This window comes from Helicoverpa zea, chromosome 31, assembly GCF_022581195.2.
Source record: "Helicoverpa zea isolate HzStark_Cry1AcR chromosome 31, ilHelZeax1.1, whole genome shotgun sequence".
NCBI classification, from domain to species: Eukaryota; Metazoa; Arthropoda; class Insecta; order Lepidoptera; family Noctuidae; genus Helicoverpa; species Helicoverpa zea.
Window position 1 is genome coordinate 2,582,382 of NC_061482.1, and position 12,878 is coordinate 2,595,259.

The following is a 12,878-nucleotide window of genomic DNA, read 5'->3' on the forward strand; positions in this document are numbered from 1 at the left end:
GTCTGTTACGACACTGAACTGATTTTAATAAATGGTACAGAGATAGAGTTGTCCTTGAGAAAGAATATAGGATACTCTTTATCCCGGACTTTTGAAGAATTCTCTTGGAAACGCAATATAACCGAACTCTACGCGGGCGAAGCCGCGGGCGGAAGCTAGACAGGAATACGAACGTGAAACTTTAGAAACCCTTTTTCGCCAACACACTTTTTAAACGTTCGAAGCTGACCCTAACATAGTTGGGAAAAGGCTCGGAGGATGATGATGACTTTTTAAACGTTCAGATCAACAATATTATGTAATTGACATCCAAATAATAGTCCTTTTGTCGCGTCCAATTAACTGTGACAATCCGCTCCAATCAGCATATGGCGTGATTAACAGATAGCACACATAATAGACGACAAGATCTCAATATGTAACCGTTTGAGTCTCCAATTAGTCCACTAGGTAATGGCTTAAGTGTTGACACTGTAATCAATCGGGCCAAGCGGCGGTTGCTTTGAGCTTCCGGATTTTGACGGCACGGATTTGGTTACCGCTGGCCCAAACACGGAGTTCGTGTAATTTGTTACTTAAATATTGTTTGTCTGTGTTAGAGAGAAGACTTGACACGTATTGCTGAATTATCTGAGGCCCTGCTACCTTCTGTAGTGTGTCTGTGTGTACATAACAGTCCTGGAATAATGAATAGGCCGTATAGGCCGAAGCCTAGGAGCGGCAGCGTCACAACGGCAGATTTCAGAAGATAAAAGTAAAAAAAAAGGAGTTTAACACCACCGACTTCTAGGCCGATGCAACTAAGAATATATTTTTTTTGCTTTTCAGTGTTTTTGGGAGTCGGTTTTTTTTTTTGTAAAAAGTTTTTTATTTTTGGCTTTTCAGTGACAAGCATAGTTGTCACTGTCCGCATTTGTGGAAAGTCCTCATCAATACGAATAATATAAGCCCAAACACGAGGAACTACCTCGTACATATTCAGTTGTCGAGTTCCCTCGACCTTCTCAGGTCTCCATCATCAGATCAGCTCCAAACCTTCACAGTTGCAAAGGTCTCGTCAATACAAATAATATAAGCCCAAACACGAGGTAGTTTACATATTCAGTTGTCGAGTTCCCTCGACCTTCTCTCGTCTCCATCATCATGTCAGCTCCAAAACTTCACTGTTGCATAGTGTTATCAGACGTACATCTCATTGTTAAGTTTTTAACCTATGCACGCCTACAATTTTCGAAAGTTGCCCTAGATTTCTCAGGGTTCCCATCATCAGATCCTGACCTGGTGATTATGGGACCAAGTGACAAGCATACCCTTTCAAATAAAAAAAGAATTTTTTAAATCGGTCCAGGCGTCTTTGAAAAATCGAGTAACAAACATAAAAAAAAAAAAATAAGCCGAATTGAGAACCTCCTTTTCTTTGAAGTCGGTTGAAAATATTACTCATTTACCTGCTAAGATAAATACACAACAAAGCTTGAGGGCACGTGACATCACGTTTAGGTATCTAAAATGAGTACTCAAAATTAACATGAAACAAAATTCAATCGTGTTGCATCTTCATTTTTGCCTGAAAGAGTAAAGAAAACTACCTACTACCTGTCCATTATGTAACGGTTATCTAAAAAACGGACTTATTACTTTTTTTCATTCACCATTATTATTATGCACCTAATTCTTAATCCATAGATACTCCGATAGCAAAAACTTTTTTTTTTCATCATATAAAGTCACAAAAAGTTCAATACAAAGTTCACGTGAACAGTCTTCAAATACTTTTTAGTAAGAGACAGTATGCCCGCGCCCTAACGCCACCTACTTAGCAAAACAGTTGGCCCATGTTACAAGCAGCGATCTATTCTATTGCCACTAAGTGTAAACACTCGGAAAAGAATAGTACGCCAGCCAGTAGGAGATAAACATGAAGTGTAAACGTTATGAAATGATACATGCGGTGCATTCCGCCTAATTGTATACCTACTTTTGTTTATGGAACGTGGAACGCTTTGGGTGTTCTAGAATATTGAATTCAAAATTTGAAATAGGAAGCAACTACGTTTCGTTTTTAGTGTTGCGCAATGTTTTTTTGTGACGCTGTTTTTTTTTTTTCAATTATTGTTAATGGTAATAAAATAAGGAAAAATTTAATAGTTATTCTCTAAAGTTGCAGTTGGAATTAAACAAAAGAATTACCTGGCATGTACTTAGATTAACAGGACATGTTGTCCTTGAGGTGACGGTGACTTCAACACAATTCGAAAAACGTTAGGCAGAATTTTTTAAATTTTAATTACGTTAACTTTCTTTGTCACCTTAATAAGTACCGAATAATATAACAAAAATTAAAAAAAAGTGTAATTTTTTTCTGCTAAACAAAAATAAGTAAACGCCCACACAACCAATAAAAGGCGTTCTAAATCAATAATAGTTATATTAGGCCGTTAATTCTGTGCAATATATCAGCTTCGTAGTTACCAATAAGTGGGCAATAAAAGAGGCGAAAGCTGAAAGAAATACGCGGACCACTGATTTATGCGTGAATAGGAACGCGGCCGCCCCCTTTTCAATAAGGTCTTGATAAGAATCATTGCCTACAGCCGCGTGATGTGCGTCGAGGCATGCAATTAAATAGCTTTTTACAAGCAAGGTTCATGTGTTTTTGGCCTGTTTTTTGGAAGAAAGTTTAGGCAAAATAATGTCCTGATAGAAAAACTTTGTCTTTTTATCATTAAAGTTGTATGATATGGTTATAAAAGATTTATTGCTTCAAAGAAAATGCATAATGAGTATGAGCCTGATGTTAAAGTTAGTGACTTCTATTCAACTCCTATCCTGAGAGCGCTTTCCGATTTTGTCGCACTATATATTCCGCGCGGCAAACAAACTTATCGCTTTTTGGTGTGTACGAGGTATCTTTATTTATGACCGTACCTAATCATATATCCATGAAAGTCAAAGTGGAATTAATTTATTAAATTTACAAGCACCTATAAACGTCAAAAATAAGATTAGAAGTTTGATTCTAGTTGCCCATTCCAAAAGTAGTTTCCTATGGAGACAAACATGCCCACGCAAATTATATTTAAGTACTTGAATAAATTGTTGTTTCATATGTCGGCCCTCATCTTTGGTAGTTAATTTTCAAACATAATGTATATTCTTACGACCTTTCCCAAAATCCCATCTCAACTTCCTATCTCTAGTAACCGAAACAAAAGATAGATAGAATATTGAAACCGGCCGTTATTACACGCATATCTTAGAATTGCTATTTACTCGTATCTTTGAACAGAGCTCCGTAGTCTATATTGAGTAGAAACGCATTGACTTGCCGTTCCGGCGAATGACAGCGTTCCTACAGTTGCCAAAGGCACATTCAGGTAGCTTTCTCAGAATATGGCCTTCTGGGAAACGGCTGACAAAATGTTATCTACGGCAAAGCCTTTGTATGAATATCTCTATGTTTCTGCCGAAGATGACGCACGTGTAAGAAAACCGAAGTTAGAACATGGACGTGTAAATGGAACAAGCTTTTAGGTGAAGAGAAATCCATTTTGGTTACTAATTCTTAACATTGGCAGTATCTAGACACACGGCAGTGTGTCCGCCAAGTTCGAGCAAAAAAGCGACACACCGGCCGTGGGTTATATTACACGAACCATTTCGGGCCAAATTCGACCCCCCTGTAACTCAAAATCTATTTTATTTACGCATATCAAATTTCTAGTATCTGTTGAGACCCCCTCACTTATCTAAAATACAAAATTTCATTAATATACCTATTGTAGGTCTTGAGATATTGACGTCAGAAAATAGCTATTTTTACTATACACTTATTCACTTATTCACTGACTCACTCATCAAAAACCTAGACCACTTCCAATGGTCGTATTGACTTGAAATTTGGCATGGAGGTAGGTCTTTATGTCAAGTTAAAGGGAAAAATCTGAAAATGGCCAAGTGTGAGTCGGTTTCAAAATAATGAAGGTGTTTTATACCCGGTGTAAATTTATTCCCCTAAGGAACTAAAACGAACTAAATTTATCTATATTTATATAATATATCTTCGAATGGTACAAAGGTTTGTATTTAGTCAAAGTAAAGTAAAAATCTGAAAACGGCCAAGTGTGAATTACTTTCGAAAATAACGAATGTGTAACTTTGATCCACGAACATAATATATGATAACATGTCATGTCAGTCAGTTGGTAAATCTAGTCCATTTAGTTAATCTAGTTCATTTCTTTGTAAGAAACATAGTGCATATTAAAAAATCTAAAAAATAGTATAAATGAGACATTTCTTTAACTAACTTCATCATAAGAAAAAAATAAAATAAACAACCTTACAAAAATAAATGAAATCCCACCCAAAACAAAAATGTGAAAGACTGCCAAGTTCGATAATATGGGAATGCTTCGCCTATAAAAGAAGTGAGATCTGAATAAGTACCAAGTTCCATACACATACCTCAGTTAAAAATAGTTACTTTTTAATGATGATTACTTGGCAAGTTTTAATAGAAAATTAAATACTTGATTCATTGCGTTTAGTAGGTTTATAACAAGGTGTATGAAAACTTGCCAAGTAACATCATTAAAAAAGTAACTATTTTTAACTGAGGTATGTGTATGGAACTTGGTACTTATTCAGATCTCACTTCTTTTATAGGCGAAGCATTCCCATATTATCGAACTTGGCAGTCTTTCACATTTTTGTTTTGGGTGGGATTTATATCTTAGTACCACATTGCAGACAACGAAGTTACAACACTATTGAATTTTGTGCTACGTTAAGTTTAAGTACAAATTTTATAAAAAAAAACGACACGTCACGAAAATCCGCTCCCAACCTTTAATGAGCTTATATCTAAGAGTTTTTTTTAGGTTTTGTTAAAATAAAAAATACGTGTCCAATATTTTTTGGTTACCTAAAAGACGGGCTAATTAGAACCACTATTTTTTAACGCTGTCATCACACCTATTGTCACTTGTCTTACCATCAGTTGCACAAAGCTCCATTAAAGTTAAAGCTTCGGAGCTTTGTGCAACTGATGGTTAATCTGTGCACAGAGTTGTAAGTTGAAGGGTCACAACGCATAACCACGATGAGGCGCCGCATAGCTAAACTCGGCAGTTTAGGTCGCAGCGTTGCGGCGGCGTCGCGAAAAAAACGTTTTACCGCAAGATGTGTTGTTATACTTTGTTGATGGCTTAAGTCAGCTTCAAAAGTAGCTGAACAAACCTAAATCTTCAAAATTACTTAACACCCTGTCGTCGATGAAGTACCTGAGTATTCATCTACTCTTCCTCAAGTTTTAAGAAAATAGCGCTTGTGTTGTTAAAAAAATATGACCCTTAACGTTTGTTGTCAGGAGCTCTTGAAAATCAAGGTTTGTTAGGCTACTTTTGACGCTGATCGTACCATCTATTTAAATAACCCTTACAGAAAACATAATACATAATCAATAATCAACGCACATGGCACACGTATCATTCTCCTTCATTACGATCTTGATTGACCAAACTATTTGAAATTACTACTTTTTATTCTGGAAATATAACCCGACTGAATGAATATATTTTTGGAACAGTTGACAGTTGCTGTTAGTCAGTAAAAACAAACGGATTTTTTCCTGGAAACTGCACCAAACATTACGTACTCCTGAACTGAATTGATTGATTTAATCAATTCAACTGAATGTAAGATATCTCCAAAATTGAAGATAATAGAAAAAAAATATCTTCCAAAATTCGAATATAAAAAACACTATATTTTAAAAATGTCCTGTATATTGTATTAACACTTGTATTTCTGAGCATGATTAATTCTGAAAGTATTAATAAATAAATAATAAATGTAACCGAAACATTGCACGCTGATAATAATCACTACCTATTGCCCACAGAGAGCATAAAAAAATGAATGTCAAAGTAATCAATGTTCACAAAGAAAATGGCGGACGTTGTAGATAAGTAAGTACCTATACTCGAAATTACTTATTTTCCCCACTATCACTCACTTTTACCGTAAGAATTATTCTATGGCATAAAACGTGTAATTTTTCAGACAATTTTACAAATAGACAATCGCCAATGCAGGTAAAATATTTGAAAGTATTTACCATTTAATCAAAGATATAAAGGTAACTCCCCATAGTTTTTATAACTCGCGTCCATCCGCAGATATTAAACTGAAATCATGTTAATAATTAATATCAATAAATAAATCAATTCTTGGCTAGGGGTACTGGTTTGTCCGGGTAACTGAGTTGAGGAGGTCAGATAGGCAGTCGCTCCTTGTAAAACACTGGTATTCAGCTGCATCCAATTAGACGTAAGCCGACCCCAACATAGTTGGGAAAAAGGCTAAGCAGATGATGAATTATTATAATAATTGTAATATAAAATAATAACTAATTATGAATATAATAATTAAATAGAATTTCTTCTGTTTCTTTAAATTGAACATGAAACATGGTATTTTTTTAAGAACCATAATTATTAGTACACCAATTTCGTTAGTATTCGACTATATTTTTATTTAAGGCCTATTTGCCTGTACCTAAGTACCTGTGTTCTAAAGATTGGTACAATTTATTTTATTTTATTAGGGTACGTTCATATCTGACGGAACAAGCGTCGCGTATTATCGCGTATTGCCAAAACAGACAAAATTCAACCATTCACTCCTAACCGATGATGCGTTAGTGCGTCGATCATACATTTAAGATACGCTCGACGCATTTTCCGTCATATATGATTTTTCCCATAGCCTGTAATTTTTTGATAATTATTAACCTGTAGATGGTAAAATTAGAATTCATGTTTTGATTTACACTTCTGATCTTTTCTACCATTGCCGTGTGCAAAATAAGTTAAAGTATAAGTTTATATAGATAGCAATGACAAACACCTAGAATCAGTATATGTGTAGATTTCTAAAGAATATTAATATATCGCTCACTTAGAGAGGGTTAAAACAAAAATCTAGTATTTTGAGTTATGTATACCATCAAATTCCTTAAATGAATACCCATCGAGTAACAAAACAGTTTAAAAAAATATGTTCTAGCTGCGCAGCTACGTATAAAAAGCATTTTCCATACAGAACATTTCTACCACGAACGGGGACGAAGGAATAAGTTTTTCGAATCTTGGAGTGTTTTTTGACTTAACAACCCTCTTTAGATTTATAAGTTTTTTATTTAAAATTCCAATAATATTGACATAATATAACACATTTTTTTTTCTAATAAAGTCGTTGTTATTTAGCACACGGCGTTGGTAGAATTAACTTAGTCGAATAAATATCATTGTTAATAAATATCAATCAATAAATATCATTGTTAAAATGATTAAATTATCCTACAATAAAGTAATCCATAGTAAATGACACAATGAGTGGATAATTTTAAAAAGGTGTATTCTATATGATTTTTTTTAAATTACTTAAATAAATATCTAAAACTTTTGTTGATAAGTTATTTTAAAATAAATCTAAAAACGTCATCTTTTCTTGAAAGCCGGTTAAAGAACATAAAAAAATATATTCTACTTATATAATAAAATAAATTGTTGTTTTTTCTTTATTATATTGAACATGGAAAACTCTACTGTTATTGTATTAGAACACTTTTTTTACAATTCTTATCTCTCTAGCTAGATACTATTTATGTGGATAAAGTTCTAGTTCTTGGTTCCGAGGTAAGTATTATTTCAAATTTGGATTACAAAAAAATGATAAAAAAATGTAAAAAAAATATTTTACTAAATTCCAAGTGCAGCAACCATTTTAAAAAAACTGTCGACATCTCAATATTTGAGATGAGCAATAAATAAATCAATTTCATCGAAAAAATACTTGGCTAATTAATTATTGGAAGGATAAGTAAATAAATGAAAAATAAATTAAAACTGCAATTTCTAATAAATTAATCTCACTAAAATTTAAAATAATTTAAATAACTTTTAAATTGAATTCTTGAAATAAAATTTACTAACCGTCAGCTTGCAAAAACTACCACTTTTCATGAAAATCCGGGAAAAAATCACATTACACAAAAAAAAAACAGAAATTAAAAATATCCTTTTTAAAGAACTAACACCTAGTTTTTTAAAATAATATGTATGAGATCGACTTACCGAATTCGCGGCGGTTACACGGGACGTACGTAAAAAGCTTAAACGGGTGCAACGGTCCTTTCGAGACGTGCAAAGCGCGCGACGGCGACGGCCTGACTGCTGCCAGCAACGACACTGGGCGGGCGTCACTCGCGACACGCCCCACACCCAGAATCGCGAAAAAACAACATTTTCCTCCAATCTAGAAAATTCTAAGAATCCCATATTATATGAAAACTTTATCTTCAAATTGAATTGTGTCGTAAATACTCAGTTTTATATCGTAATGACTGTAAAACACATTGATTGATATGTGTTTTAAGTATCTCTTAATTAGGGAAAAAGAATCTCGATTTCATATCAAACTGTGAGATAATATAACATATACGCCAGTCTAACTTAAGGCTTGCTTGTATTGCTTTCGAGATTAAAATGTACTTAACGTCATATAATTAGCCGTAATTAATACTCATCAGAAGATAAGTTACAACTACAGAACAAATACAGAATATAACTCCATGTTAAATACGTAAAAGAGATTTATATTTAAAAAAAAAACGGCAAATGAAAAAGAGAGTGACGGAAAATTGAGACAGAAGTAGTGGGCGGGACCCGCGACCACACCCAGCCGCTGAAAATCAGGATTACACGCGAAAACAAATTGATCCAAAAGAGGATTTGGACTTTTTTACTTTTTCCATCCGACTGCGCACAAGTCATATCTATACTTTAACTGAAACGAGATAAACCGTGGAACAATGTGCTTAGTGTATTACAGTATCCATTTTTATTTTTAATGGTACAGAAAACACTGGTAGACTGGAAGCCAACCCCAACATAATTGGGAAAAGGCTAGGTACGTTAGTACGCTACGTACGCTAAGCGATTAATGAAATAGTGCCTCGTACTTGCTTGTATAAAATTAGTAAGTTGTCAGTGAGTCAGAATCAATTTTTGAAATTGGAGCATACATAAGAAGTACTTACTAAAGAAAAATCTCTATTTTAGCCAAAAAATATCTAAGTCGTTATCATATATACTTGGCTAGTCATCATCATCATCTTCCGAGCTTTTTTTCCCAACGTTGTTGGGGTCGGCTTCCAGTCTAACAGGATGTAGCTGAGTACCAGTGCTTTACAAGGAGCGACTGCCCTATCTGACCTCCTCAACCCAGTTACCCGGGCAACCTAATACCCCTTGGTTAGACTAGTGTGAGACTTATTGGCTTCTGACTACCCGTAACGACTGCCAAGGATGTTCAATGACTAGTATGTAATTAAAAAAACTGTAAGGCTAAATCTAAATTAACAGTAATCCGTATTGAGAAAAATCTGGGATAATTTTTCATTATTGAGCTTCAGATCTTTCTATTGCTACAGAAATCCACAAAATTTGATACAGGTTAGCAAGCTACGTATATCCGCTACGAAAACTGTGTTCGTAGCAAACGTGCTACGACATACTGCGTAGCATTCGGTGTTACTTACTACGTGCGCACACTACAAACTTTTAGTCGCCCGATAGCTTTTTTGGGCTCAATAATCAGTATGAAGATGAATTGCAGTACGCAGATAAAATTACCAAGTACAGGTATTTAGCCGGTGTCAGACCGACTGAAAACTTTGACTGGAATCAAGAGTTTCTAAAAAATAATGTTTGCCAATCATGAGATCAACGGTCGGCCGATTGTTTAATAAGTACTCTTAATCAGCGAAGTTTAGCTATTGTTGATGATGAATTTCATGAATAAACATCACTCAAGGAAATACTATTGAATCTAGTTTATTGAGGGCTAAATAATGGTTTAGTTTGAGTCGGTCTCACCCACCAACAGTTCGTTATGAATAGTTCAGAAATAGATACTTTAATGATAAAGTCAAAGTCAAAAACGTTTATTGAAAGTAGGCTAGTTTTTAGGACTTTTTCACGTCAAATTTGCAAAAGGACAGCACCCCCAAAACGCCCCCTTTCACCACTTCCTAGTGTTATGGCTGGAAAGAAGAAGCGGTGAAGAACAAACTTCCCAGCAACACAGCTGTCTATTACAATTTCATTATAATTAAATTTCAACTTATACAATTCAATGTAGTTTCAAATTATATTCACAAAAAAAAACACTTTTTGTCCACGTCAGAGCTTCCATCTGTGAAATAATCATTAATATTATAATAAGCCTTTTTAATAAGAGTATCCTTAATTTTGATTTTAAAAGAACTGTCTGTTAGTTCTAACAAATTAACTGGGATTCTATTATATTGTTCTGTTATGTTGACATAACCCCAAAACTACTTCTCTCCATGTCAAAAATCAATAAAACCTCTAAGTAAGCAGGTAATCTAATCAAAATATCGTAACATACTTGAACAACGATAATAATTGTTATAAAAACGTTGTCATTTATTACTGCAGTAGCTTAAGAGAGGCAATAAAAATGAGAAATTATTTTAATAATATTGTCGGTGCACCCTTCCTTGTGACGCGGCACAATATTTTCCGAAGCTAATACCGTCCCTTATTACGGCATTCTTCAGTAGCTACAGCCCAATAATAGTTGGCCAGACTTACTTTACGAGTTTTCGCTACTTTATGCCAGATTAAACTTCCAAGAATGTAAGGAGGTAAGTTTTAATTATGAATAAACAGTTAATTTCATTTAGTTAAAAAGTTTGATATGAAGGTAACGTTGTTTTTTTTTTTTTTGTTAATTATGAAATAATACTTAACTAGAAGTATCAATAAAATAAGCATGTTCCTTGAATAAAATAGTTTCATTTCTTTTTAGTTTGGCAGAAAATTAGGTAAGTGAGTTGTGTCTAATGTTTTAATTGAAATAAAAACGTCATGTCACTGACCATAGTTGAAATAAACCGGCCAAGTGCGAGTCGGACTCGCGCACCGAGGGTTCCGTACAAATGCTGTATAGATCAAAAGTGAGTTTCGCGCCAACCGTTCAGTTTAGAACAATCATAGTTATGGTAATTTCGTGAGAGTCAAAATAGTTAATATCGTTTATTTTATAATATAACTAAAATAGTAGGCCAGTACCTTGTAAAAGTTATTTTATTGAAAAATAACTTCAATAAAATAACTTTTATAGTCATATACAACATTTTATAGTCATCATTCAGAAATCTGATTGAAAATAACTAATTTTGTCTTAAAGGTCACGGGGCATATCTGACCCGCTTTGTAAAAAGTGGCGGACATGAATCAAAGTAGTTTTAAATTGTGGAGAATGGTATGACGTTTCTTTGAATATAAATATTTTATTAAAATTCCATGGAGACGAATGTCCAGGATCGTTTGAAAAATATAAAAGACAAGCAGTTTCAGAGGATTGTACAGGTTGCAATGCTAGTTTTTATTGTTAAAGACATTTCATAAAGAAGGAAGGTGCCAATCCGGATGACCAGGATCTGATGAGGATCTGGAAACCCTGAGAAATCGAGGGCAACTCTTGAATATTGTAGGCACACATCGAGTCATAACCAGACATGTGAGTGTATTTTTGAGGGTACTGGTAAACAGTGAAGGTTTGGAGCTAATTTGATTATGGAGACTACAGAGAGTCAAGGGAACTCCCGAACGGTATGTTGCAACTACCACGTGTTTGGGCTTATTTTATTCGTATTGGCGAAGACTTTCCACAAAGATAGGTTTGACTGCCATTGTGGGATCGACAGCTAAGATCAGATATAGTTATGGGAACTCCTTTACAATTTATAACGTAACCTTGTGTTGGAGCTTATTTTATTTTAGGTGATGAGAATTCACTACTAACTTGGGTTAAAGCAGCCATTGCAGGAATGGGATCTTTTATTTTTGAGGGATTAATCACCTAAAGAGCCCCAGTTTCAGGTTTTTTTCGAAACCGCCTGACGACTTGTAGCTGTCGAATTGTAACAACGACTTCTAGAGAGTAGGATTCGGGGCTGCTGGCTTTACGTTTCTAGAGCCTTGACAAAAGTGTAATTCTGTCCCTTTCTTTGTTTTATAAAGTCGGCATTATTTTATTTTGTAGCATTTTACAAACAAATCCAACTTCAAACATATAAAAAAGCAACAAGAAAACAAAAGCAAGAAAGAAATTAAAAAGATGTTAGGTGCATCGGTCTAGAAGTCGGTGTCTAGAGGATGCATCTATATTTATTTAACCACCGAGATCTAGACCGATGCATATAAACAGTTTTCTTGTTGTTTTAGAAGTTGTTTTTTTTTTTTGTAAAAAGTTTTTATTTTTAACTTTTGTGAAAAGTTCTCGTCAATACGAATAATATAAGCCCAAACACGACGTAACTAAAACATACCGAGTTCTCTCGACTTTCTCACGTCTCCATCATCAGATAAGCTCCAAACCTTCACTGTTTGATAGTATCACCAGACATACATCTGAGAATCAAGTTTTAATCCTATGCATGCCTACAATTTCTGATAGTTGCCCTCGATTTCTCAGGATTTCCATCATCAGATCCTGACCTGGTGACAATGGAAATAAACGGCGAGTATACTCTTTCACTACAAAGAAATGATTTCTCAAATCCGTCAAACTTGGTCGTTTAAATTCCCCATTAAAATGAGGAAAATATTTGATGTTTACACCTGATTTTCTCTAGATTCCCATGGTTCACATTGATGCGACTAATGCCATAGTAAATCAGAGCCTTTATCATTATACTGTGCTATATTTCGTTCGTATCCGCCGTGGGTATGGTTTTCATACTAAGGTGCCCAATGACCTTTGAATGATTTAAAATTTTT

General features: G+C 34.4%; 1 protein-coding gene across 3 annotated transcripts in view; it reads right to left on the minus strand.

The window, feature by feature from the left end:
* LOC124644938 (protein Teyrha-meyrha) overlaps positions 1-8,275 on the minus strand; it is a 24,623-nt gene extending 16,348 nt beyond the window's left edge. The window contains exons 1-2 of one of the 3 annotated variants that reach the window (XM_047184631.1): positions 8,142-8,251; positions 6,122-6,190 (exon numbers count right to left, since the gene is read on the minus strand). In XM_047184631.1, the coding sequence (XP_047040587.1) occupies positions 6,122-6,124 (3 nt within the window). In that variant the 5' untranslated portion in view covers positions 6,125-6,190; positions 8,142-8,251. Of the gene's footprint in view, positions 1-6,121; positions 6,191-8,000; positions 8,064-8,141 lie in introns of those variants that run through there. The other 2 variants (XM_047184632.1, XM_047184630.1) reach the window with 2 other exon arrangements.
* Positions 8,276-12,878: the final 4,603 nt, after the last annotated feature.